Below are 26,013 nucleotides of genomic sequence, written 5' to 3' on the forward strand. Positions count from 1 at the left end.
ATCAATGTCACCTCATCGGTGACCGTTGTGGAGCTATTATACAATGGATCAATGAGGTTGCTTTCTCCAAGGCCGTACAAAGATAGTCAAATCAAGGCATGCATCCCATTGAACCGTTTCACATTTGTGTGTGTCAGATTCATTCAACAGTTTCAAGGCTCAAAATGAATGGGTATCTCATGAAATCGCTCATGCGATCCAGAGATAAGAAAGGAATTGCCACCGCTACACATGAGTTACTCTGACCGAGTCTCATGGGTCCCCTTTTCGGGGTCTAGGAGGGTCAGAGGGCAAAGTGTTGTGTTCCCCCCTTCGCCCCCCATTCCCCTACCCCCACTACGATTCGGTGGCGGACGCAAATACCTGATACGAATGGTTCTTTTTTCCTAACGAGGTCACCTATTGTCATGCACCATCATGACCAGTCTACTTGCACGCCACCTGCTATGCATGATGTTCTGTTCTGCCCTTGGGAACGGCTTGTTTCGTTTGTGGGGTTGTGATCAAACAGCTGTGCATTGAGAGGACGATGCCACATTCGATGTTCTGTTGACCCGGTGCCTGGGAGAACGGTAACAACGTCAATAACATCCACACCATTTATACCTCTTTCAACAATCGTGTATACATAACTTCACATTCAACTGTCAGCGACAACATCCAGGCAGCACGAAAAGAGGCGATGGAGGGTAGTGCTCTGCTCCTTAGCTTGAATCACCAATGATCTTCGCTTCACGACCACCATGACAGACCCCATCAAACCCCGGCGCAAGGTCCGTCTGCTCTGAACTCATTGCTCATTTGGTCTCCCTCTCATTGACATGATGCTCTCGCTTTGCAGGTGACAGCTCAAATATCGCTCGCCCCTTCCTCCTCACCTATCGCATCTTCATCCACTAGTAATACTCCTGTTCAACCTCGAATTCGAGCTAAAATCGCTTCGAGTTCAAACACCCCTTCCCCTTCTCCATCTACACGACCCTCCATTCGATCTACCCCTTCTTCCACATCACTAAGAACGTCCACACCTTCATCTCGCGCTAGATCTCCTGTTCCTCCGCCTACTCAGACGACCACTCCCCACGCTCGAGTCACAGCTCGTACACCGACACACAGTAATTCTACGCCTGTCACGTCGAGTAGGACAGCCCCTACGTCGGCGTTGGGAGGTAGTAGTCATGGAACGCCGGTGGCGAGGATTAGGGCGACCAAATCTGTAGTGGATGGAGGAGGAGGATCACCCCATACTCCAAATCACGGTGTGGACAATGTTACTACGCGGACGAGAGCGTTGTCACTGAAGGATACTCCAGGTAGTGTAGGACCCGGACCGCCTGTTGTCAAGGTCAGACCTTCAATCACTGTATCGACACCTATCAGACCTGCCATATCTAGACAATCTACTTCTTCCGCAGCAACACAACTCATCGTCGACACGACTGGCTCGACATCTCAATCCCACGGCGTATTGCTTGATACTGCTTATGCGACCGAAACTACTTGGACTAGACATGATTCGCCAGAGAAATTAGATATAGATGTACCTGGACCGTCATCAAATAGATCATCACCATCACATGCTATACCGCGCGGATCGCCCACACTCCCCCCTTCAATATATGCCCATCATACTCTTGCGCACGTCTTCCCTCATCCAACGGCATCAGCCCCAACTTCACCAATACCATTTTCAAACCCCGCTTTTGGGGATCCTCCACGTAGTGCACCGAGGAATCTCTCACATGCTCATGGTAGACCACGGTTACCATTCAATCCACATACGAACCACCCTCCACCATTACCTCTTCCGCCGGGTAGTCCGGAACTCAAACCTGTCGATTTACCAGTGATTACTCCGGCAAGATCGTCCGAAGAATGGTCGAGAACGGGGACCAGTTCGAGGAAATACAGTGCGAGTGGAAGCGAGAGGAGTGCAGTGCTGTTGGATATGACTTCGGAAAGAGATAGACTGAGCGGCGCGACGGCCGTGGAGGTGGAAGTGGTGGATGAGAATGGTCTGGCATTGACCAAGGGGAGAGATGTCGAGGTGGACGATGTGCTGGAGACGAATGCAGAGGAGGCGAAAGTCAATAGAAAGGTGAGTTGCCCGAATGCCCCGGCGGATATCTGCTCATGCAAAGCTAATGCCTCGTTCAGATCGCCGACCTAGAGATCTCGAATGCAAGTTTACTGGCCATCAACAAAATGCTTGAAGGTGAGTACCCTCTCCCCATCCACCCTACATCCGTTAACGCTCTGGCGACAAATACTGACCCTACAATGTCGTAGCTACGAAGTCCAAACAACGTACCGAGATCATCAAACTCCGCCGAATGTTACGCGAATCCCTTGCAGGCGGAGCGATCCATTCTCTGCCTTTCCTCGCTGCGTCAACTTCGAACGCTCCACCCCATTCACCACTAGGACTCTTCTCACCAACTATCGACACGGACGAGATCGATCCGACAGATCTGATGTTCGAAGAGGAGATGGCGGATCCTCAACTCGATGCGAGGTGGGACAATATCGCAGATCTAGTTAGTACGATGAAGCGAAGAGGTGAGATGGCAATAGAGAAGGGGAAAGAGGAGGTCAAAGTTGGGCCTGGACGAGTATTAGGTTGGGCAGAGATGGAAGAGCGAGGGGATATGGGGGATGTTAGTGTTGATTCGATAGCCATGGACGGAGCGGGAGAGACGACTCTGGAAGATATGGCAGAAGTTGATGGAGTGGTGGATGGTCTGTAGGAGTGGAGACTGATTGGCAAATTACATTGTCACGGCACAGTGCATTCTCAGTGTCCCAGTGTAAAAGAGTGCTGTAAAACTAGATGTACCGTGTACAAGTGTGCTAGAACATCATGCATGTGAGATTATAGTAAAAGTATGTGTGTGCACTAATGATACATCCATGAAAAACGTATTATCGTATCGACGTCGTGACGGCTGAACAAACATCGCCTCTTCCAATCACACACAAGGGCGGCAGAAGCCCCATCTCTCTCCTCTCCCTTGTTACGGCTCTACCCTGACCAGTAAGAGCCTTGACAATTGTGAACATGAGAGTGCTACACTTGTGACTCTGACTCGGAAAGCGAGCGAAGACCCCGATTTTCCCGATGTACAGTTTGCAGCTTCTCGATCTGCTCCACATGTCTATCTTTCCTCTCACCAGCGATAGTCTGAGCGAATTTCGATCGTTCTCTGAACCACGCGCCGTAATAGTAGAAAATGTAAATTGGGACGGTGACGAACGCTGCTATGATAGCGAGAATCGTAGAAGGCCATTCGAGATGTAGTCGGTATGATGAACCGCCAATGTTGTTGTAGACTGAAACCCAATAGCACAGCCCAAGAAACGTCAGCAGGGGATTGATGGTAGTCAGGAGGGAAATGCCACTTACATGGTGTGGAGTACATGGCAGCGACACCAGCAAGGAAGTCTCGTGCGAGACCGTTACCGCCAGTAGCAGAAGCAGCGTATGGTCCATAAGCGGCGATCATACTGCAAAGAAGTGGGTGTCAGCAAGGTCGTATCAAGATGGGAATGATATACAGCCCGCAACTCACTAGTCAATCGTAGACATGTAGATGGCAAAGTTGGCAATACCGACGAGAACGGAGAAGATCATAGGTGCGATCCAGTGAGTATGAGGGGGACCAAGTGATGTCCAAGCGAATCCAAACAGACCGATAGCTTCGAGGGGAGCGACTGTGGTACCAGGTCTTGATCAGTGTGACGCACACGAGGAGAGAGGACCAGAACGTCAGAACGCACGGAAGAGAAGGGGTTTGAGTCGGATCTCGGGAGGAGTGTTGTCCGGGTCTTTCGCAAGCATCTTTCGTTGATGGTACAATGGTGGGATGTAGATGATGTAAGCCAGGATATAACCAATTGCGATGCTATCAAGAGGACAAAGCGCTTCGTCAGCATGACGCGATAACCTAGATTCTTGACAACTCACGGGACAAAAGTCAGAGCCATCTCTTCCGTTGTAAAGTTCCATTGCTTGAACACCGGCGTGAACGCCTCCAAGAAAGTGAAGATCAAAGCATCCGAGAAACCCGATAACAGCGATAGACAAAGGACGATCGGTTCTCTCACAAACATCTCGAAAGGTCGGACCCATGTCTTGAGGATTTCATGGAACGAGAATCGTTCTTTGAAAGACTTGAGCTCGTTCGGTCCAAACAAGTGCGTCTCGCCAGCTTTGCGTCGTCTTTTTGCCTCTCGATCGAGGAGGACGGTAGCTCGTGATTCGGGGACGGTGAACAGGTGAAGTAATTGGACGAAACCGCCAAAGATGAGTTGGGTCCAGCAGATCCATCCCCTGAGCATGGCGGTAGAGAGGTTAGCTGTGATACATGTACGTATGCTGGTCGGACTTACCAGTCCAGGTGAGCCTGGATGAATGGACCGACAATGGGACCGATAACACTTCCCTATAGAAGACGTTAGCACGACTCGCGGTGCATGTTCGGCAGAGAGAAAGCCACACTCACTCCGACAGACGAGAAGACGATGAAAGCGACAGCCCACTGTTGATCGTTCGGGTCATACAGGTCGGCGACTGAGCAAGATGGTCAGCTGATGCTGCACCTGAGTATCCATCCTTGACCAGGCTGTACTCACCCATACCGAGAGTGACGGAACCTCCAGCAGAGGAGATACCGCCCAGGAAACGAGCGACGATGACTGTGCCGAAATTTGGCGCGAGGGCTGCCAGGATCTGCCATACTGCGCACGTTAAAATGAACAATGGTCAGCTCGATCACAGGCTCAAGATAATAGCAGGCAGGGGACTAAAGCGGCCACACTCACCATTGACGAAAAACAACGAAGCTTGTAAGATCGGTCTTCTTCCCAATTCCTCTGACCACGGAGCCCAAAGCTCACATCCAAAAGCATACGAAACCAAGAAAATCATCTGACCAACTCTTGCTGCCTGAGCTGAAATCCCAAATTTCTCAATCAAGAAATCGACACCGTTCGCATAGATTGATGCGTTGAAATTCATCGAACATTGAACGATGAAGATGACGCTCAAGACGGACCATTTCTTAGCCGGGGACCAGGCGAATCCGAGTACTTCGTACGCTTCTTCTTCTTGTAAGATGTGTCGGTTTGTACCGTCTCTTGTATCGCCCCGAACGGGTCTTGGTCGTTTAGCAGGTGCAGGTGCAGTTGTGTCCCCTTCTGAGCCATTCGTGGGCCTTTGAGAATCCTCAGGCTTGGCAGGCGGGACTAAAGTTAGTCGTGATGGTTTTTCTTTCCCCTCCGGAGTAGTATTTGTATTGGTGGTTTTCTCATTAATAGGGCTGGTGATTGTCTCGTCAGATTGTCTATATTCGCTCGACATCGCAGCGGTGGTGGTGGTGGTGGTGGTGGTGGTGGTCTTGTGAGAAAGTTACAATCAAACAATGATATTTGTTTTTGTTTTTGTTTTTAGCTACGAGTTAGATATTCGTATCGAGTGGAGTCTTTCTTAATGAACGATTCATCATCAATCAGTGATGTAGCCCCCGAACTGCTCCGCCCAAGGGAACGGAACGGCGGAGGACGACGACGACGACGAGGGGGAGAAGTAAGCTAGACAATAACGTAGGGAAGGGGACGTCACCACGAGCGATCCTCAAAGTGACAAGTGACTGAACCTTTTTCGGTCTGACATCAGTGGTTGTCCGTCAAGTTATCCCTGCCCTTCCCCCGTCTAGAGAGCAGCAGCGATGCCGACGACGGGAGTCTAGACTAGACTAGACTACTCGATAATGAATTACAAACCCATATGGTACTTTGTTCCAGTAGTGGTGCGTCTGACGTCAGAATTCTGGCAAGAAAAAAAGGAATGTGTATGCTCCTCTTGAATAACTTACTTTACTTCTCACGTCATTTGCCGCATTTGCCGCGGCCGTTTTGAAATTTCCGATCATCCCGAAATAGAACAATAAAATAAGCGGTCCCCATTGTGCCCCTTTGCGCGTGTGTATGGTGCGTGCACCGTTTTACAGTACTTCGGGCGCAGAGTGAGAATATGGATGAGGGATGACCGACCGTTCAAGCAATACATGCTTGTATTTCGATCTGTCGAACACACATAGTGCAAGAACTCGGAGTCGTCTTCGGTTTGGGGTTTGGGGTCCTAAAAAGCGAAGGGATTGACTGTGCAATCGGTCTCGGAGTCTCCGAGATGGTGGAATGACAAGTCACGGGCGAAAGCTGACTCCCGCCGTTCCCAGCTGCACCGTGGTTAAGCATCGCCCTTCATCAGCTTCCGGTTTTAATTGTATCATTGCAAGCAAAGAACGAGGCCAAAGTTGTTTCATGGTCTAAACGTGCATTTCGTAGCATTTTGGACAATGTGAAATCTACATGACATCTCGCCAAACACCCCAGCTTTCCCGATTGCTGTTTGGGTGTTCGCTCAATCTCGCACCCCGCTTGATCATACCGTCAGTGTCATAATCCTATACATCATACACTTATCAGCTTGAAAAGCTCGGTGTAACAGGATAAGGCCAGGACTCACCCGTCTATCACAAAGGCATCTACTGTTCTCCCGTCCGAAGCGCCCTGGCGTAAAGTTGCAACATCGGCATTATCTCCAAATGTCGCAAGTAGTAGTCCTGCATCTTTAACAGAGGCCACGAGCGAAGGTACAGCGGCCTACAGAAACACCGATCCATTAAGTGTCAATCCACGACGTCGTTGGTGTGGGAGAACACGATCACTCACCAGCGTCGTTCCCTCTAGTATCACACCGAGAAGATTCGTGCTCTTCGCAAAGTTAACTGCCTCTCTAACACTCAAACATCTCAGATCTGCCTCGCCTCCTTCTGGAGTAGGGATCAATCGTCTTCGCTTGGTACCTTCCTCTAAAGAGATGTCTCTATTTCTCGCAATACCGCAATACGAGGCGAAGAACACGGCGTCTGCAGAAGAGTAGAATAGGTTAGCCCAATCCGTACCATATGAACCTTGACTTGAAAACGCAAAGGTTGGCAGCGTGATTGCCCAGTTGGAATAAGCCATATGCACTCACAGTTTGGCTGCTTCCAATTCAACGCCGTACACACCGTCGGATCGAAACTTGAGAAGATGATCTTCCTGCCCGGACTTATCTTACCCGCCTCATAGACTCTCTGCAAGACACTATCCACCCAATCGTTCACTTCTAAACTCCTTCCTAGTCCGACCTGCGCGGCATCCACCTCCCGAGTGTATTGTAATCTCAGATTGATACCGATCTCTGAAGGTAGCAGAGCCAACGTTTCTTCGAGCGTCGACAGGGTCGTAGAGAGGAGGGAGTACCATTCGCTCGCTTTTAGTGTTGATTGGTCGGGTGGTGCTTGCAGAAGTAGATTTCGGCTCTTCGCAAGGGCGATGAATTGGGCGTGTGTGAGGTCAGATACACCAATATCGACTCCTTCAAAGGGAAGTTTGAATCCAGGATACACGACAGGAATGCCATCTTTCGTGACTTGCACGACGATGTGAACGTATTCTCCAGACAAGGAACTGGCGGTAACCAAGGCGGACTCTTTATTAGCTGAGGAGGTTGAAGCGATAGGAGGCGGCCGAACGGCAGGCGAGGAAGTGGATACACTCAGTGGCCGATGTGATTGGAACTGATGAGCGTGATCTTGGGTTGGCTGAGATGGTGTGACCTTTGACTTCCAGTACGTTTCTACTCGTCCACCAATCTCGAGCTGAGCCCCTTCGAACGGCTTGATACAGCTCACTTCGAATGCTACTTCTCCAATAGTCTTCAAATTGTGGTCGAGCAAAGGTGCAACAATGCCCTTATGGTATCGTATATCTTTAAAGGTTGCGGGCAATACGATGGCTCTTCCGATGACTTTGGATCCGAAGGTGGGGTACAGCGATAGTTCAAGGGTGAATCGTTCCAAAGACTGCACTTGGAAGGAGAAGACTTCCCGTTCATCAGCGAGAGGAAGAATGACGCTATGCGGCACGGCAGTGATATCCCGTTTGCTCGTCATGACCAGCTTGAGAGATGACCAGAGGTGAAGTGAGTCCTGGCCAGATCGAGAGTATAGTTTGATAGGAGGGATCTTCGCGCCAGACGACCGTGAGAATGGATGACCGAGTGAAAGCTGGACAAGACACCGCTTGGCGAGGAACTCGTGTCCATATACTCGGAGCGGGATAATGGGTGGTGGGAGAGACAAGGAGGGAATGAGTTCGAATTCGTCCAAAGGAGGGTCCAGCTCGATATCTGATCCCGGCGATAAACTATCCATCTGAGGATCGGCTGCCAGGCCCAGGTTCTCCATCCCCTCCAATGTGTTCTGCTTCCCTGTCAACTTCGCTCCATTGTCGAGCAGGAAGTTGAGGCATTCCACATGACCGAACCAAGCGGCATACCAGCCGGGCGATTTCCCGTACTCGTCCGCTGCGTTGACGTCACACCCTGCCTCGACAAGCACCTTGATGCAAGCAAGATGTCTGGAATCACCTCCGATCGCGGCGTGATGTAGTGGAGTCCAGAGGTTGTACTTGTCCTGTCGGTCCTTGCCACCACCGTCCGCGCCGCCTTCCTCCACGAGCAATTGGCAAATCGCCTCATGCCCCGCTTTTGCCGCAAAGTGTTGCGGGTAAAGGCCCTCTGAGTTTGGCAAGACCTTTGCACCGCATTGTAGCAGTAACCTGGCAACTTCGACGTGACCATATTGACAAGCGAGGGAAAGGGGAATGAGATCATTGGAGATGGCTGTGGGTTCGAGGGTGATCTTGCCGTTGACGAACATTCGAACAACTTCGAGATGACCTTGGGTGATCGCGTGCATGAGAGGAGTGTATCCGTCCATATCGGTTGCAGAGGGGTCCGCGGAATGAAGGAGGAAGGAAACGATGGGAGCATGGCCGTGCATGGCGGCGTAGTGAAGAGGCCGTCTATCGTATGCATCGGGCTTCTCCAGTAGACCTGGGTTGCGCTGGACACAGAGTTGGACTAGGGGTAATGATCCAGCGATGCAAGCGGCATGCAGTGGACTCCGACCGTTGATGTTATCGATATAGTTGTAGTCGAGTTTGACGGAGTTCAAAACAGTTTCCAATTCTTCTTCTGGTGCATTGAGAGCCGCCCTCCACAATATACGCATCACTCTTCGCTCCTTGTCACGACTTTGACGGGCTTTGGCTACCTTTAACCAGTCGACCAGGGCATCGTGACCCGACGTAAGAGCTTTGACGAGGTTGGCCTCGAGATCTGCTAGAGCATCTAGAGCAAGTGCTCGTCCAGAATCGGCGTCGTAATCATCACGTCGGGTAAAGGATAGCCCGTCCGCACCAATGGCTTCAGGTAGATCCTTCTCTAAGAACGATGTCGAGAGGTGTTCTGAGCCATTCTCCGTATCTAACAGGTTGGCAGCGACGATGTCAGAAAGCTTGGCGATGAACTCTCTGTTGAAACACGGTTGGACCTCCACCTGACGGTCGATATACAATTCCTTTGTGTTACTCTTACTTCTCTTGTCCCATTTCTTGAGGATCTTCCTGAAACCGGTCGCGTTGATCTCGATGAACCCTTGCAATTTCCCGAGATCTCTCTCAAACAATCTCCACCCTTCCTCCAGACTTGACCATTCCGCGTCTTTTCGTGATCCTCCACCCAATATGAGTCCTTCGTCCGATTCAGGAGGCACTTGATCCGAGTCTGACGGATTGGCAGAATGCTGTAATAGTCGTTTTCGATTGGACAGCAGGGTAAGGAGTCGTAGTCTGAGATCTCTTTCCTTGATGAGATAGAAAGTGTTGATCTAGTTTGGAAATTTAGTCAACTCGTGAAGTCGCAAGTAATCAGACATTACCAGCTAACCTTTTCCAATTCTCTTTGCAACGTGAAGAAGAAGACATCTCTGTGCGCTTTGAAGCTTTCACTTCTATCATTTGTGCTGGTCGGATCTCTGCTCATCAAAGAACTAGCCCCGCTAGGCGCAGGAGGTTCCGTCTCTGGCGGAAGGGGTTCCAAATCCGCCGCATTTTGTCTGACGACGTCGTCTTGAGGAGTAGGTTCAGAGGTAGGAGGATCAAGGGAGTCGGACTTGCCATCAGAGGCGGTAAGGGGTCTTTTAGCTGGTCGTAGTCCGAGAGAAAGGAGGGAGGCGTCGGATGCTGGTCGTCCAGCTGCGTATGAGTTGATGATCTTTTTCAATGCCTAAACAATTGGCGACACGTTAGTGCTAGTCTCACCAGAGAGGTTCAGTACAGGCCACTTGCCTTATAGTTGAGGTAGTATTCTCCCCATCCTGGCACTTGTTGAGACTGGATAGTCTTACCAAACTATAGGAGGCGAATCAGCTTCACAGTAGGTAGAGTCTTGGAGACCTAGATATGTTACGTACCTTCATGATGACAAGATGCTACTTCGTCTCGCGACCAGTCGCAGGGAACAAGTTGGCACGTTCTCCGATCACGCAAACGTGAGTTCAAGTTGTCCTGTCCAGCTTTCAATGGCGTCCCGAGTATTGAGTCAGTCCGACGGTCTGAGGGTCGTTGTTGATACTATCGGTCCTCCTGTTGTTGTTCTTGTTGTTATATTTCTACTCATGAAGTAAATTGTGTCGACTCTACCAAAGTTACCAGGATAGGATGGATGGGAGGATGGCATGACATGGTTTGGGTGGAGGTGAATGGACACACTCACTGGACAATCCTCTTGGCACGTGCGTGGAATCGTATAACACTGATTACGTAACTTGGATATCCACCACTACGTAGCTTTACTTATTCCTCCACTTTAGTTGTCCACCTGAAGCGTTGCTATGACGTTGAAACGTCTATACAGAGGTAGAAGACGGATCATTGAATGCATAATTGGATTATCACTGACATGCGGACATCGCGCAGACGATAAGCAGGATCACCCAACTACACCCACTAATCGCGAAGATCTTCGAATCGGTCAATATCCCCTTGACCGAACTTTCCTCCACCTCCTCCCGAGGAGGTATCGTCACTCATACGCCTACGTCTCGAAAATACTTTACGAAGACACAATCTGATGTTGATCAGATGCTTGGCGAGATCTCAGGCTTACGAGCGATGGCTCTGACCTCACCATCTATCGTCCCTGACGTACTGGGCTTCGAGATATTCGATAATAAGAGGGCAGCGGGCATGGTCACCCAGTATTTCGAGCTTACCTCCGCGTCGAGAGGTCATTCAATCCAGAAAGAACTGGCACAGAAGCTGGCAGAGATGCATCGCCCTCCGCCTGATGGATCGGAGGGATATACTGGTAGATATGGATTCGGCGTCAAGACACATTGTGGTGTGACGGAACAGGATAATACGTGGGAAGAAAGTTGGGAGGTCTTCTTCCGCGATAGGAGATTAGGTGATATGGTGAGAAGAATAGGAGATAGTCAGGTCTCTAAAACGTGGGAGGAGATGAAGCAAAAGTAGGCATCGCCTCTCGATGTTATCTTCCTAATCGAGAGATACTGATCAAGAGGTGCGCATCACAGAGCTGTCCCACTGTTATTACATTCCTTCGACCCCCCACCTAAACCTGTCATATTGCACGGTGACTTGTGGTCAGGTAACAAAGGATTTGACGGAGCAACCTCTTCAGCGGTGATATATGATCCTGCATCGTATTATGGACACAACGAAGCGGACCTAGGTATCACACATATGTTTGGAGGTGAGCTAGCCACAGACATCCTTCGTAAGCTGACTCTGATTTCGACAGGCTTCTCGTCAGAATTTTACGAGGAATATCACAAGATACATCCGAAGAGTCAACCGTACTATGACGAAAGGCAGAAACTGTATGAGCTGTATCACCATCTAAATGTGGGTGGTTATATAATTCCTCTGGTCAAGCCGTGCTAAAGTGTACTGTTGTTCTCAGCACACACTCATGTTCGGAGGTGGATACAAGAGCGGCGCATTGGGCATCATGAGGTCGCTTATCAGCTGGGCCGAGACGGTGTGATGCGGCTTTAGACTTCGCGTATGTATGTGCCTCACGGATGTTGTAGCCATTAGAAATGCATTACGCACGACTCGCACAGGTCACTTCAACCCGTAGCAGATATGTGTAAACGAGCTGTGGATGATGACATTGAACCGCGGTCTGCGTTCCAGGCCTCGGCCTTGCCCTCGGCCGTCGCCCTCCGTGAAATGCGGTGTGTCGGACTGTGCACGGGTCCCCGGATGACGCCGAATTCCTGGTGCAGCTGGAACCTGGAACCAATAATGGGGAAACGCTGGAATCAATCAATAGTGACTCCATTCATCATCATCATCAATAATCAATCACGTTAACTTCATAAGCTTATTATTTGTACAACAACCATACGTTATTGCATCAATTAGATAACGCATAGAAAGTCGACCTGCCTGAGCAAGTGTTCCGAAAAGACAATCAGCGCATCACCCTTGTGAGTGCACTTCCTTTGAAGCATTCCCGCCAAGCTACCCCTCCCCACACTACGTATCATCAAACTGGAGTGTATCAGCTCTTATTGATTCTGCTTCACGCCCGCTTAGACAATAACCTTGCGACGACCACCCCATCAAACATGTCCGACTCCACCACTTCACCTATTGCAATCCCCTCTTCTACCTCTCACACCTCCTCCACTTCACCACTCTTGTCCCCCGACTCTATTCGAAAGACCACTACTTCCCCACCTATCGACCCTTCCAAGCTTAATAACGAACCTGCACCTCTTCCACCACCACCAGTCGACCAAAGTACAATCACCCCTATCCCATCTTCCAGCACCGGAGGTGGTTTGACTTCACCGCCTTTGCGATCACCTCAGGATTCAGTTGGCGCGGGAGCTGGAGCACCGCTCGACTCTGCATATTTGGATACGGGAGCACCTATCGAACCCGCTTCTCATCCCACGATCGCAGAAACTGGTGTCCCAGCTTCGAACGGTGAGAATGGACCAGGACCAAGACAAGGTCAGTTGAAGAGAGTCGAGAAGAAAGATGGTGGGGATATCATCAAGTTGGGAAGTCTGGGTGGGGAAGGGTTGAAGATGAAACCGCCGACAGGATCAGAGGAGGAGCTGTAGTCGCAGTTCAGAAACGTGAGTATGAAAGACTGTAGGAGAGTATAGGAAGCAATGAAATAACGATGGTCGGTAGAAGGCACTTTGGCGCAGGATGTATATATTCCGTATCCATACACGAAGAGACAACAAAGATGTAACCTGTACATAGCTACGAGGAGAAGTGAGAAATGGTTTACATCATGCTTGGTATACTCTTACAACCGGGTTGTACAACATCATCTATCCCATCGTATGCTCGCCTTGACTCCCCTACTCTCGCTAGATTTCCCGCTTTCCCTCTTCCCAAACCATCTTACATCTCGGGAATCTCAAACTCCTCTTTCCCTCCCTGCCAACCTTCTCACTCTCCGAGAAATACTCTACGGTCATCATCTTCCCCACGATCTGTTCAGGATTCCGCGAATATCTCAACCTCTGTTCAGCAGTGAATCCCGATCCTACAGATACGGGATGACCATCATGTTCTATCCATACGTTTGACATCGCTTCGTGTTCCGCGAAAATGCCGTTGATAGATAGTCTCATTTTGGATGTGTCGAGCGATTTGACAAGGTATTCGGCATCTTGCCATTTCTTGAACTTGCGTATGTCGGTGCTGTGTCAAGAACCTTCATTAGCTTGCAAGCTTTACGAAACGTTACACAGTGACATGAGACCATCACTTACGACCTCTTCCCCTTGTACCCCTCATCCGCTCTCAGGATCAAACCTTCCCATCCCTCATCCGCGGCTCTCTTGACCATCTCCTCCATCTCATCCACACCACTGACGCGACACTGCGCCAGATCCTTGACAACCTTTTCTTCCACACCTTCCTTCTCCAACCTCTCGTTCAGCCATCCTCCCAAGACCTTGATATCCTCTATTCTCTCGCTAAATTTCTTGCCCAATCCTGGCATGTCACGTAACGCCTCTTTGGCACGTACTTCAGCCCATGAGAGCACGTCGAAGAGGAAATAGGACAAATGCGGTATCGAAACGTTCTTCCTCATCGCTGAGACTGTCGAGGGGAAATCTTCAACGAAAGGATCATTCGCACTCCACATTGTCGATACGGCAGACCCATCATCCCTTGGCATCGCGTTCGACTTCTCGCTCTCTGTTTTCGGTCGCATAACACACACTTCCCCATCCAACACCAAACGCTTCACCACCCCTCCGTCCCGTCGTTGGACAACTTCCGAATCTTTCTCCAACCATTGTTTTAGCTGAGGCATCTCCCCCAGATAGCGAAGTTGATGTTCAAGCTTCTCGAGACCAAAGAAAGGTTTCCCAGAACGAGAAACGAAATGCGTCGAGATCAATTCGAGCGGTTCGTCTACGTCGCCTTGGTCAGGGACATAGTAGTCGAGAAAGGTGAGACATCGTACGCCGTCCAGTTTCCTAGAGGCATACCATGGTGTAGATGATTTGGAGAAGAGCTTGTCGAATGGCGGCTCGATAGATTTGCCAAGTGTGACTTCAAACTTTTCGAGAGTACCAAAGTTCGGAAGAACGGGTGTCTGACCGTTTCCCGTGTGATGCTGGGGATCTGATGAGACGGTATTAGTCGATGTCGAAGATGAGGTAGTCTGCGCTTGATCCGATGTCGGGGTTGCAGACGATTGTTTACTGATCCCGCGGAGCTCCTGCTGCTGGTTCGTCATTCCTCCAACTCCGCTATCACCCCACTTGACATCATCCAAAGTCTTCGCCCCGAACCCAGCTACCAAGTTCCGATCCAACAACCTCCCAAAAGTCTCCATCAACTCTTCCTCCTGCAAGACCCCATTCTCAGCCAAGAAAGAGACCACTACATCTTTTGCGTTGTTGCCCGACACTGCTTTGCTCGAGAGGAGGTTGAACAGGTCTTCGATTGAAGTGGGAGGGGTAGCAGTAGGTTTTGAGGGGTTGGATGCGAGGTACTTTTGGATGGTGGAGAAGGATAGGTGATTTCGACGATCGAAATGATACACACTATAGCACAGAGCAGACACGTTCAGCACACATATCGAGTCGAAGAGTGCAGGAGGGTGGATCGTTGTGACACTCACTACACGAGAAGCTCTTTCAGATCGGGATATTGGGCTATGATCTCCTGCTTGAGCGACTTTGAATTGACAGCCGCAACTCTTCTTTGTAGTTCCGAGACACGTCGTAGCTGTCCAGCGACGGGCCTACCGACTGAATCCGAGTAGGAGGTCGAGTTGTGTCGCTTTATCATAAGAAGGGAGTGCGGGTGGTCATAGTATGACCCGAGTCGTTGTCGATGTTGGACAACGCCCGACCGGGGAATATGAAACGATCGAATAGGTGGGAATCGGACCAGCGAACGTAGCATTATGCACATAAATGGAAGTGAGGGAAGCCTGTCATGGGCCCAGTGGAAGTGACATCGCGTATGCGACTTCATGTGTACGTGTATGTACGTATGGAAAGAAGATTGAATGTGATTGATGATGTTGACGAGATGGTGAAATGAGGTGCCCCACGGCGAGTTTGAGGTCAAAAGAGGTGGAGGCAAAGCCACGGTCGACATGTTGATGATGCATACAGTAAGCTATACAGCATGGAGAAGAAAGGATGTACCGCAGTGAAGAGCACCGCGTGTAGAGCTAGACTTTCAGACCAGACTTGGCATGCATGATACGACATGACATAAACCGCTAGCACTGGACGATCAATTCAGCGTTTGCCATTTGAAAGGGAACAACGATCACAGTCCAGGCTGCTGAGCAAAGTGGTGGAAATGGGCCGAACGTACAGTCCCCTCACATTGCGATCCCTTGTGTTGGGCATCACCTTCCCCACGCTGATATAGCAACCGTAAGCAAAAGCTCTGTCATGTTTGACAAGCCGTCCAGTCCTTGGGCTGCCTTCGACTCTGCGCTCCCGCCTCCCGCAAGTATCCCACGTTGTTCCGCGACTGTCTTTTTTGGGACTCCCCGAATACACTTGACAACCCCTTTACATGAGCAGCTTCCTGCCACTAATTCCCCCGCCTAAGCGTTCAAGTTGATGTTGTAACCCTATGGCTTTTTGAGACTCTACCCGAATCGAGCATATCAAGCCGTCTGTATACGACTGTTCAGCGCTGGGAGATCCCGGGGTACAAGGAAGCACGAGCAGCGTCCGATGCGCATGGAATGATCGAGCGTTCAACCATGGGCATTGGTCGGCCATTCCTCGTCATCAGACACTGCCTGACCAGATACGCTATCGGATCCTCCTGCCGGATTGTATTCCCCCTTGATCCAGCGCTCTCGGCTTCGAATGACTCGGCACAGTTGGCGGTAGTCCCAGACTCGAGACCAGACTGCGACAGGCGAAGCGAGGCTGATCCTCAAAAGTTGAGAGTCATTCACCGAAATCTTCATATTCCGACAAGCTTATAGGCACATTGCCAGACGTATCAGTCAATCGACATCCGTTGCCAATCGTCCGTGGCCCGTCCCGCCAGCGCAGTCTCGTTTCGCACGGCCAATTTGAATTTGAAAGTAGCAGATCGTCCCGTGGGAGAAAGGGCTGAAATTGGACCGACCGGAAGCTCGGTAACATGCTTAACAGAAGACAGAGGTAGTCGGGAAACGAGCGCATCAATCGTGTCAGTATCCAAGTGGAGCATTCGTCCAAAACATCGAGATCAGAACTAGGTCTGGATCCAAAATACACAGGTTATACATGCGTCATCTAGTTGTCCTCACCACTGCAAATCATATCGATTATTAGCTGATATGTAAATAGCAGATAGGCTTTGACCACACTCACCTTACTCCTCCTTATACTCGATAGGGGTATTCAATCCCACTCTGTTCGCCGTCGCTACAATCCTCTCTTCCTCCGACATCCCATGTATGGGATTATATCTCTTCAGCAGTTCCTGCACACGTCAGATACGGACATTAGCCTCCGCAGTGCACGCTCGAAGACACATTCCGATCTAAGCAGTAGGTCGACTAATCACTCACCGCATGGATTCTTGAAGATCGTAAGAAATCTCTAGTCTCCAATAATGTCTTTGATAAAGCCTGAGGACTGGATGAGGACGCAACGAGCGATCTCAATTGGACAATTGGTGTCAAATTTCGCTTTGATCGAGGTTGCTGGGACTGCAAGATGGTCAAGTATAAGCGGTGACCGGCAATGCTACATATCAATAGCCAGGACTTACGACTAATCGAAGTTCGCGAAGAAGGGATCGATAGAGATGCGTTATGGGTTCTGAGGACATTTTCGAGGGTTGGTATTCACGAGGTGTAATTGCGAGCTGGTAGAGTTAGTTGTTTTGGTATTTGATGATCGAAATATAGAATGTGAGCGGAGTGACGGATATAGGGGAGAGAGAAAATACAAGTCTATAAGAAGTTCAAGATCGTTCAGCAACATTGACAATCCCTCGCAGAGAACGGGATCAAATTCTACTAACTCTACCGGAGCCCCGCTCCGCCATTGCTCGGTTTGATAGGATGCGACCCACACCGTATCAAAATTATCCTTTTTGCTTTCCCCGAGCAACACACGCTTCTCTTCATCACAATCATCTCGAACACATCTAACAACACTCCTCGCTCATCTCCTGCACCCTTACCAGTAGTATCTTATCAGCAAAGCAAGATGTCACACCTTCCCACCCCTGAGGTTCCTATGTGAGTGTAGTCCCAAGTTCTGACCTATCCTTGTATACCTTTGGGCGTCGTTTTCGTAGCTGATCCAGTGTGTGGTTGATGTAGGGTTCGATTGTCCTACAACGATATTCACACCGCTATCCAAAATGCCGCTGTCAAGATCAAGGACGAGTTTGGTGGGTGCCTCACCAGTCTATCTCATTCATATCGATGTACTCTACTAATATAACCATAATCTCTGCTCTCGCCCTATCAATTCTCCGTAACCCATTTCATCCCGTCCCATCCGATACCTTGTCCATCAACCGTTGCCCCGTCCCCTATCCCTTGCTCCACGTGCAGCACCTACACTGTTCATCGCCATTGGAGGCGGTGGTTTTATCCCCGCTCGAATTCTTCGTACTCAACTCAAGAACGATATCAACGGCAAGAAACGAAATATCCCAATCCAGGCTGTCGGTTTGGTGCTTTACGAATCTATGGGTGGTGTGAGTGATCCCCCTCGATTCGTCTTCCTTTGAGATAGACACCAGAATATGCGAACGTGTTTGGACCTCTTTGCTGATTTGATATTTTCTGTTAGGTTGAGGAGAAGGTTGGAACAGAGGTTGTCAGAACTCAATGGCTTGATTTCTCAACTGTACGTTTGTGGCGTTGCTTTCTGAAGAACCCGTAAAGTGCAGAGTCGCTAATGCGTTACCTTCTCCATCTTTCACTGCGCCCGACTATATGTTCACCTACACTACAAATTCACAATCGTCCGACGTTTCACTTGCTCTTAACTCGTATACTAAATACCATGGCCCGTCGTTTTCGCGGTTCCGTCATCTCTCGCAGCTTGGCCAAAACTTCAACCATGGCGGTCTTCTCGGACGACGAATCTTGGTCGTTGACGAAGTCGACGATACTCGTACTACGCTCATGTACACTATCCGAGAGTTGAAATCGGACATTGAGAAGCAGCTTGCCGAGGTAAAAGATGAGCAGGAGAGAGAGAGGTTGAGGGCTGAGACCAAATTGGCTATCTTTGTCGTTCACAACAAGTGAGTGTGGCGCTAGACAACCGATTATCTCGCACTAGTACACTTTCCTCTCACCCATCGTGCCTAACCCCCACTCGTGGTCACCAATCCGCTGTTCAAGGTCACGTCGTGTGACCTTTCTTCCTTTTGCAAAGTCTTTTTTTGCTGACATCTGCGTTCTTCTTTCCCGCCCACAGACTCAAGGAGAAAGCCGGTAAATTAGACGACGACGTCGCCTACTTCTCCGCCGTCGACACTCCCGATCTCTGGCTCGCTTACCCTTGGGAATGTGATGGTGCTATCGAAGCTCATGACGCGTTGAGAGAGAACAACCCCAAGTTCTAATCACTGTGACAAAGGGGCTGAAAGAGAAGCGTGTTTATCATATATAGAGAGAGACCATGTTTTTGCTTTTACCACCGGATATGCATATATATCATTGATATTTGTGTACAAGCACCCAAATGGGCAGCAGCTTCAGATGCAAACCAAACACTTTATCTCCGTTTACTTCGTCGGGAATGTCTTTCTTCCTCTGAACTTGATGATCTCTTACGTCTACTACTGAAAGGAGGAAGAGTCAAACACAATCAGCCCTATACCACCGGTTTCGGAATTGGTATGACCTCTGACTCACCTTGATCCTCGTCTCTCCTCTTCGTCTTCAGATTGCCATCCTTCCGGACCCAGAACTGCAGAACCACCATCTTCTCTCTTCCTCTTACTTCTAGCTTCTTCATCCCTATATCGCTCCCTTTCCCTCTCCCTGTCCCTATCTTTATCCCGTCTCGAAGATCTTTTCTTATCCTTTGGATCTTTACTCTCCGATCGTGATCGTGAAGGTGGTGGAGGGGGCGAGCTATAATCCGAACTATACGAATCATAACTCCTTTCCCTATCTCGACGGGAAGATCGTTTGGTATTTCCACTACTGCTATTGTTGTTGGTCTTCTTCACAGGACTGTGACTTCGACTTCTACCTCGGTCGGAACCACCTTCGCTAGCTCCGTAATCGAGTGATCCAGCGCCTGACGTGTCGACGCGGTCTTTGTCCCTAAATCGACCAGCTTTAGGTCCAGTAGGAGCATTGGGGAAAGGACCAGCAGCAGCGGCACGAGGTCCAAGGGGAACTACGATTCCACATATAAGTCACATCGTCACACGCAAGGATATAATATCACTCACCACCTCCTCGACCGCGTAGGGCAACTCCGCGAGTAGGCATACCTCGTCCAGGTACCATCCCTCTTCCTCTCATTGCTTGTCCAGCTAGCGCAGGGTTGACCTCGCCAACAGGAGTCTCGCCTCCAGACTGCACATGCTCGTCAGTGACGCCTATCAACTTGCAGAGACACAACACTCACTGCATCCACACCTTCCTCTTGCTTGACCTGTTCCTCTCCCACTTCCGGCGTGCCGACAACACCAGACTGCGGCACGGGCGTAGCACTCGGTCGTACATTTCCTAATCGCTACATGAGTTCGAAGGTCCCAACAACCCAAAACTAGACAACGCCTCTGACTACATACCTTGCCTCTGCTGCGCCTGTTGCATTCCACCTGCACCAGCCCCGACACCACCCATCTGCATTTGTCCTTGTCCTTGACCACCTTGCATACCTCCTCCCCCTGCACCAAAGTTTTGTCCACCTCCACCACCACCCATCATCATACCCATATCCATCCCTTGCATAGCCATCATCTGTTGTAGTTGAGCTTGCATTTGAGGGTTGAAGCCCATCCCATTCATCATGTTCATATTCATCGCGTTCATGGGGTTCATCTGATTGCCGTTCATCGGCATGCCCATTTGCATGTTCATGTTTTGCTGAAGGTGAAGGAGGTTGGCGATTTCTGGTTGAAGCGGTGCCATCGGTGGTAGGTTTGCCTGGAGGAAATACAATGCTTGGTCAATACATCTACAGGGGTGGGCATCTGTGAAGCAGCGAGGTGTACTCACAAGTGCCGCTCGACCTTGCTCCATCTCCGCTCGATACCTTAAATACTTCGGATACGTAACCTCGTCAAAGCCATAATTGAACCAATCTGTAACATCGCTTCCCGGTCTTCTCCACGGTTGCCCCGATCCTTCGAACTGAGACATATCAATCTCAAAGACCGACTGTCCCGTAGAGGGTATGACACCTGACGGGTTTGTCGGGTCGATCTTGGGCGCGGTACCAGGTGCTGCGACGGGTGGTAGTGATGACGGAGGTAAGTTGGCATTGGTCGGTTGTGTTTGAGGCTGCAGTGTTACGTTTGTCTGGGCATCGGCAGCGGTCGGAGGGATAGGGGGGTTGGATAGCGCATTGATTGGTGTGGGTGTGGGTCTAGGAGCGGGATTGTATTCTGTCGTTTGGTTGGCAGTGGGTTGGACAGCTACAAGAGTCGTGTGAGCTGTCACATTTCTGGCTCCGAAGGAGGAAGAGATAAAAGCTCACGTTTGCTAGGCGTTGAAACAGGTTGAGGTGTACTTGGTGTAGCAGGCGCAACGGCACCTGTACTCGTATGAGCCCATTTTCCTATCCCAATAACATTCGACGGTTGAGCTTGAGGTTTTCTGCGCAGAACAACACAAACAAAATATCAGCTCTGCGTGTTCCGCGCGGTTCACTCAGACACGGGATAAGAAGAAAACATACCTCAAATCGAGCGCTCGTGTATTTTGTCCACTGAAAACTAGCTTGACATCATCCTCGTCCGAATCGTCATCCGAATCATCTTCCTCTTCTCCTTCTTCTGGATCTTCTTCTTCCACTCCTCCATCTTCTGGGTTCTCGGCTATAGCTGCAGAAGGCTCGATACCGTATGCTGCAAGAGAACTACGAAACAAGGAGTGGTCAGCTTGCTTGTTCACAACTGGTTGATGGGAGCTGTGGCCGGAAAGCTTACGCGGCCATAGATGCACTGAGGCCACTCGGAACAGCGGCGATGGTACCGCTACTACTGGCTACTGGAGCAGCGACGGACTCAGGAGCTACAAAATTGCATTGTGTTAGTTTACTGGTTTCACCAATCATAGCAACAGAGTCGCGACGTACGTGCTGATGTAGCTGGCAAAGCAGTAGAGCTCTGCGGAGGCGTTTGCTCTCCATACAAGAACGCATCGTCGTCATCCACGTCCATCTTGGATAATCGTGTCGAGGTGTAGTGACTGGATTTAAGCTGATTGTAGCTGTTCATTTCAACAAGTTTGAATTCGACCTTCATGACCGGTGAAGCAACCGCGAGCAAGAAGGCGAGCCCAAAGTGGACGGCCACATAATTACTCCCTTTAACTGCATGGTAGGGCGTGTGGCGCTTCTATGTCCTATTACTCATGGAGACCTTTCCACTGTGTCAGTCCGAAGACATTGGAATAGGAAGCCAGACTGGCAGAGTATCCAGTAGTGGAGCTTTGCATATCCCTCATATCGCGAGGCGATAAGAGAAGTTGCCAGAGTACGATATGATCCATCAGATGCTGATTGCTTCTGATCCATGTGATCCTACTCTGACCCCTCAATCATCTATTAACCCCATGAACGTCGCCCAGTTCCTCTCCAGTGTCCTGACTGTCCATACCTCCCCCTTTCCGTCCTCCCTGACGTTCCCATTCTCGTCAAACTCCTCGGTCTCACCGTCATCCCACATATCCCATTCTTCGGCATTCCCATCCCTTCCCTCCAATTTCCACCCTTTACATCTACTAACCCACTCTGCAGCTGCCCACACCAATCGTGACGAGAGTCTGACATCGTGCGAATCTGATTCGACAAGTATACGCTCTGGGGAGATGGACTTGATGAGCTGGGAAGCAGATGGTGATCGACCAGTGATGAATATTGAAGGGGAAGCGTAGAGGTTGAGTAGGTTGCGCTGTGGACAAACAAACGAATGTGGGAGGGAGATCGAAGGTCGACTTGTCAGCATATGTCCAGTCACAGCCTGCATGTTTATGGCTTGTAGGAACCGGAGCGCAGCACCACACTCACCTCTGCCTGTGTCCAAAAAGGAGGAGACCACCCTCCGGCTGAATGCAAATCCACATTGATCCGATTCGTAAAACTCATCCCGTGCTTATCCCTCATGCCAATCAGCGTGTCCAGTGTCGGTCCTGGATAATCATTAGCCCTACATTCAGCTGTGTCCAACAGATCTGGCCTGAGGTTGAGGTTCTCGTAGACGACAGCTATGACTTACCTGCGCATGACACAGAATGGAGGGACACGTTCATTCCCAGATCGATCGCAATCTCCATCTGAGCTTCTAGAATAGCTCGTTGATGAGCCATGGGGACTTTGAAAGGTGTCAAGCGTTTCCACTCTTCTCCCTCTCCATCTTGATTCCCGTCTTCCAAGTTTACTTCGTCCCGATAGTCCGGATGAAGATGCCTTGCCTTTTTTGGCCATCGCATCCTAGCACTTCCGTCCAGCCCTACTTCTCCCAACATCGTCAATCTCCCACTATCTTTACTCCGCACCATATCTGCTCGTAATTTATCGAGTAGACCCTCGAAGGGAATAGGATCGGGGAGATATGGAAGGAGTTGGAGAAGGAGTTGGTGATTTTTCGATGTCGGGAGAGAATTGGGAGGGAGGAACAGGGAGGTGTAGTGGTCTTCCTTCGACGGTAGCGAGGAGCCTGAGGAGAGGGTATAGTGGTGGGTGAACCAGGGGTGGTATCCTGAGGAAATGCGATATTAGCATCGTCTCGACAATGGTTTGCTAGCGTCCAGAGTGGGACCACGGCACAGTTGGGCAAGTTTCAACCTCAACCTAGGATATAACTATCGTTCGATCGAGATTGTATCGTCATTGGAATAAGTATGGTATATTCAAACAACTCACCAAAACAAGCGACGACTCCCACACCTCTCCCTTCCTTCCCCTTGCCTTTATCTCGAGCACTATACCACCTCTTCTCTTCGCTCAGCGCTCTCACACGATCTTGATCATCCACTATCGTCGCCATAGATGCGAGACCACCAAGCGATACGGCGTCGTACACTTCGGGTGCGTGCGTGAGGTCTGTCGGATGACAATGCGCGTCGGTCACTGATAGAAAGAGGTGTGAGCTTCGTTCTGGCCAAATCAGGGCTCAAGTAGTGTTACAAGGGAAGGAAAGGTCAAGCTCCTATGTTCGGATCGTGGGTGACGATGCTTGACGGTCATGGTTCGGTTGATAGTGAAGCACGAGCACCTCAAAGTAAAGGCGGAGATAGGGTGCAAAGCATACAGCGAACAAGATAACATGCGATGATGTCAGCAGGAGATGGACCACTCACAATGACTTAGTATATGATCAGGTGGTAACTCTATGTTCTCCCAATCAGGTAGCCCATCACCGATATCTCCATCACCATCACCGTTCATTTTCGAGTTGGTCGGATGTCGTGAGCTGGCTTTCGTGTTACCATTTGATGTGGATCCATTGCCGTTTAAGGTACTTCTGTCCTCTTCCTCGTGCTGGGTGCACATTGTGTACTGCTTGGTAGATTAGGTTAGATAGGAATTAAGGAGATATATCTGGATGATTGATGTCGAATGTTGGTCGCGACTGATATTACGATAGGATCATGACATCATCCCATCGACCTGATCCCGTATTAAGCCTACGATAAGATTGTATTCTCGCCGAGCATGGTCAATGCTCATTACACAGACGAGGACGTGCCAAGACCACAAGATGAAGTTCTGACGATAATAAAGAACGTGTTATGCATGAGTCAGCTGACACCGTTGGAAGATACTGCACTCCTTCCCTCTGTACAAGACGAGGCAAGGCCGTTTCGGCGATGCGGCCATGATAACGCGACCAACGGCGCTTATAGCGCTGATAGCGCCGCTTACTAACCGGACGGCGAAGTAGAATCAAACAGTCAGTAGTAATCATACAGACTCAAATCGACAGTAGTGATAGTTTTATAGACATGAAGTATACCTCGACATCCGATTTGACCAACGTCGTCGTCCCCACTTCACAGCATACTGAAGACACAAACGATGTCGTCGTCGTATACATATACGATAAGAGATGCGCTATCTTCCGAAGATGACGAGATTGCTCTGCTGTTTTATAACAATTTGTGAGTGGATATATATGGTACTTTACCAGTCTACCAAGCCAGCTGACAAATCGTTTATACAGTTTGAAAACATGGAATCGTACGTCCATCCCATCCCGTCCCGTCTCTCGCACCGGAGAAGGGGAATGATATCGAGCAGTCACTATTCACAATGCTGATGTAAGATCTGTGTACTTAGACAACTGGTGGGCATCTGCCAAAGTCCCCCCGCCACCTCTCGAGCCAACGTCCAAGCCCAACTCCCAACTACGATTTAAACGAGCTCTCGTCAAAGGTGTTCGTCTATCGAAAGGTCATCGAATACGCGTGATCATCGTACACCCAAATCCGAATACGAACGACATCAACGGCCTGACATCGACACCACCTCGACCTCTTTCTGCGTCCAGAGGCAAAGATGGTCATGACGACGACGGAGGGGTGATTGTTGGTGCTGCAATGTGGTTCCCACCCAACGTGCGATACCCTACCGATCCTGTGTCGTTGTACAAAACTGGAATGTTGGGGATCACTCCGAAATGGGGTATAAAGGGGTATAAGCGGTTGGAGATCGATTGGGAACCAGCTCTCCATCGTCTTGCGAAGGAAGGGTTCAAATCTCACGTCGGAACGGGAAAGGAGAAGACGAAACCTGACGATTCGATATTTCTTCAGATGATAGCGGTCGATCATGCATACCGAGGAAAAGGGTTGGGAAGTAAACTACTCAGAGACGGGGAACAGCTTTACAACGGAGTAGCCCCAGCGGGAAGTCCGATATTGTTAGAAGCGACAGAGAAAGGACCGAGGGATGTCTATCTCAAACATGGTTATGAGATTATCGGAGAGACAAAGTTGGGGAAAGGGAGTTGTGATGAGGATGGATGTACGGGTCAGGGAAAGAAGATGATGAAACAAGGGGGGGACGTTTGGGTCATGTGCAAGTGGAGATGACAGAGCGGACACACCCGGTTGAGACTGGTGAGACGGGTTGGATATAGAAGGTTCTTTATCAGTCGTATAATGCACCATACACGAGTCAAGTCATACACAAGTCGATCGTCGACACTACAGCTGCATGTCCATGATCCACGTACGTATCACCGCGACTGATTTCAACTTGACCTTACGTCACCCATTCAGTCAAAACAGCAGGTCCGAGCGTCGTGTGTCTGTCAGTCTGTCGATGAGACAACTATTCTACTTTGCTTATTTTAGTTCTTGCTCTTCCTTCTTGCTTCTCTGCCCAATTGCAGCTCACATATACTCCCAACACCAAAACGTAG

The 26,013-nt window shown here is 49.8% G+C and overlaps 11 protein-coding genes across 11 annotated transcripts; 5 read left to right on the forward strand and 6 right to left on the reverse strand.

Annotated features, from left to right (window-relative positions):
* Positions 1–743: 743 nt before the first annotated feature.
* Positions 744–2,747, forward strand: CI109_104485 (uncharacterized protein; the record flags this gene model as incomplete). The annotated part of the gene is made up of 4 exons (XM_032007933.1): positions 744–773; positions 842–2,098; positions 2,158–2,215; positions 2,290–2,747. 4 exons carry the CDS (start codon positions 744–746, stop codon positions 2,745–2,747), a joined length of 1,803 nt encoding a protein of 600 aa, XP_031857792.1.
* Positions 2,748–3,067: 320 nt separating this feature from the next.
* On the reverse strand, positions 3,068–5,930 carry CI109_104486 (uncharacterized protein; the record flags this gene model as incomplete). Its single annotated transcript, XM_032007932.2, has 10 exons — positions 3,068–3,330; positions 3,404–3,504; positions 3,570–3,711; positions 3,778–3,902; positions 3,965–4,330; positions 4,390–4,442; positions 4,503–4,570; positions 4,633–4,737; positions 4,822–5,395; positions 5,874–5,930. 10 exons carry the CDS (start codon positions 5,928–5,930, stop codon positions 3,068–3,070), a joined length of 1,854 nt encoding a protein of 617 aa, XP_031857791.2.
* Positions 5,931–6,522: 592 nt separating this feature from the next.
* Positions 6,523–10,370, reverse strand: CI109_104487 (uncharacterized protein; the record flags this gene model as incomplete). Its single annotated transcript, XM_065967511.1, has 6 exons — positions 6,523–6,663; positions 6,733–6,929; positions 7,040–9,779; positions 9,839–10,177; positions 10,240–10,302; positions 10,365–10,370. The coding sequence occupies 6 exons, from the start codon at positions 10,368–10,370 to the stop codon at positions 6,523–6,525; spliced, it is 3,486 nt and encodes a 1,161-aa protein (XP_065823583.1).
* A 282-nt stretch (positions 10,371–10,652) lies between these two features.
* Positions 10,653–11,962, forward strand: CI109_104488 (uncharacterized protein; the record flags this gene model as incomplete). The annotated part of the gene is made up of 5 exons (XM_032007930.1): positions 10,653–10,685; positions 10,870–11,423; positions 11,490–11,668; positions 11,717–11,820; positions 11,879–11,962. The coding sequence occupies 5 exons, from the start codon at positions 10,653–10,655 to the stop codon at positions 11,960–11,962; spliced, it is 954 nt and encodes a 317-aa protein (XP_031857789.1).
* Positions 11,963–12,551: 589 nt separating this feature from the next.
* On the forward strand, positions 12,552–13,055 carry CI109_104489 (uncharacterized protein; the record flags this gene model as incomplete). Its single annotated transcript, XM_032007929.1, has 1 exon — positions 12,552–13,055. The coding sequence occupies one exon, from the start codon at positions 12,552–12,554 to the stop codon at positions 13,053–13,055; it is 504 nt and encodes a 167-aa protein (XP_031857788.1).
* A 258-nt stretch (positions 13,056–13,313) lies between these two features.
* CI109_104490 (uncharacterized protein) lies at positions 13,314–15,375 on the reverse strand (the record flags this gene model as incomplete). The annotated part of the gene is made up of 3 exons (XM_032007928.1): positions 13,314–13,650; positions 13,722–15,011; positions 15,089–15,375. 3 exons carry the CDS (start codon positions 15,373–15,375, stop codon positions 13,314–13,316), a joined length of 1,914 nt encoding a protein of 637 aa, XP_031857787.1.
* Positions 15,376–16,803: 1,428 nt separating this feature from the next.
* CI109_104491 (uncharacterized protein) lies at positions 16,804–17,265 on the reverse strand (the record flags this gene model as incomplete). The annotated part of the gene is made up of 3 exons (XM_032007927.1): positions 16,804–16,914; positions 17,003–17,143; positions 17,206–17,265. 3 exons carry the CDS (start codon positions 17,263–17,265, stop codon positions 16,804–16,806), a joined length of 312 nt encoding a protein of 103 aa, XP_031857786.1.
* Positions 17,266–17,648: 383 nt separating this feature from the next.
* CI109_104492 (uncharacterized protein) lies at positions 17,649–19,026 on the forward strand (the record flags this gene model as incomplete). The annotated part of the gene is made up of 6 exons (XM_032007926.1): positions 17,649–17,680; positions 17,765–17,835; positions 18,002–18,147; positions 18,243–18,299; positions 18,497–18,702; positions 18,879–19,026. 6 exons carry the CDS (start codon positions 17,649–17,651, stop codon positions 19,024–19,026), a joined length of 660 nt encoding a protein of 219 aa, XP_031857785.1.
* Positions 19,027–19,178: 152 nt separating this feature from the next.
* On the reverse strand, positions 19,179–21,807 carry CI109_104493 (uncharacterized protein; the record flags this gene model as incomplete). Its single annotated transcript, XM_032007925.1, has 10 exons — positions 19,179–19,245; positions 19,319–19,811; positions 19,867–19,993; positions 20,046–20,146; positions 20,212–20,569; positions 20,642–21,060; positions 21,123–21,241; positions 21,324–21,503; positions 21,574–21,658; positions 21,723–21,807. The coding sequence occupies 10 exons, from the start codon at positions 21,805–21,807 to the stop codon at positions 19,179–19,181; spliced, it is 2,034 nt and encodes a 677-aa protein (XP_031857784.1).
* A 375-nt stretch (positions 21,808–22,182) lies between these two features.
* On the reverse strand, positions 22,183–24,140 carry CI109_104494 (uncharacterized protein; the record flags this gene model as incomplete). Its single annotated transcript, XM_032007924.1, has 5 exons — positions 22,183–22,539; positions 22,656–22,777; positions 22,864–23,346; positions 23,511–23,717; positions 23,948–24,140. The coding sequence occupies 5 exons, from the start codon at positions 24,138–24,140 to the stop codon at positions 22,183–22,185; spliced, it is 1,362 nt and encodes a 453-aa protein (XP_031857783.1).
* Positions 24,141–24,592: 452 nt separating this feature from the next.
* On the forward strand, positions 24,593–25,681 carry CI109_104495 (uncharacterized protein; the record flags this gene model as incomplete). Its single annotated transcript, XM_032007923.2, has 4 exons — positions 24,593–24,597; positions 24,647–24,748; positions 24,811–24,827; positions 24,927–25,681. 4 exons carry the CDS (start codon positions 24,593–24,595, stop codon positions 25,679–25,681), a joined length of 879 nt encoding a protein of 292 aa, XP_031857782.2.
* Positions 25,682–26,013: the final 332 nt, after the last annotated feature.

Source organism: Kwoniella shandongensis, chromosome 8, assembly GCF_008629635.2.
Source record: "Kwoniella shandongensis chromosome 8, complete sequence".
NCBI lineage: Eukaryota > Fungi > Basidiomycota > Tremellomycetes > Tremellales > Cryptococcaceae > Kwoniella > Kwoniella shandongensis.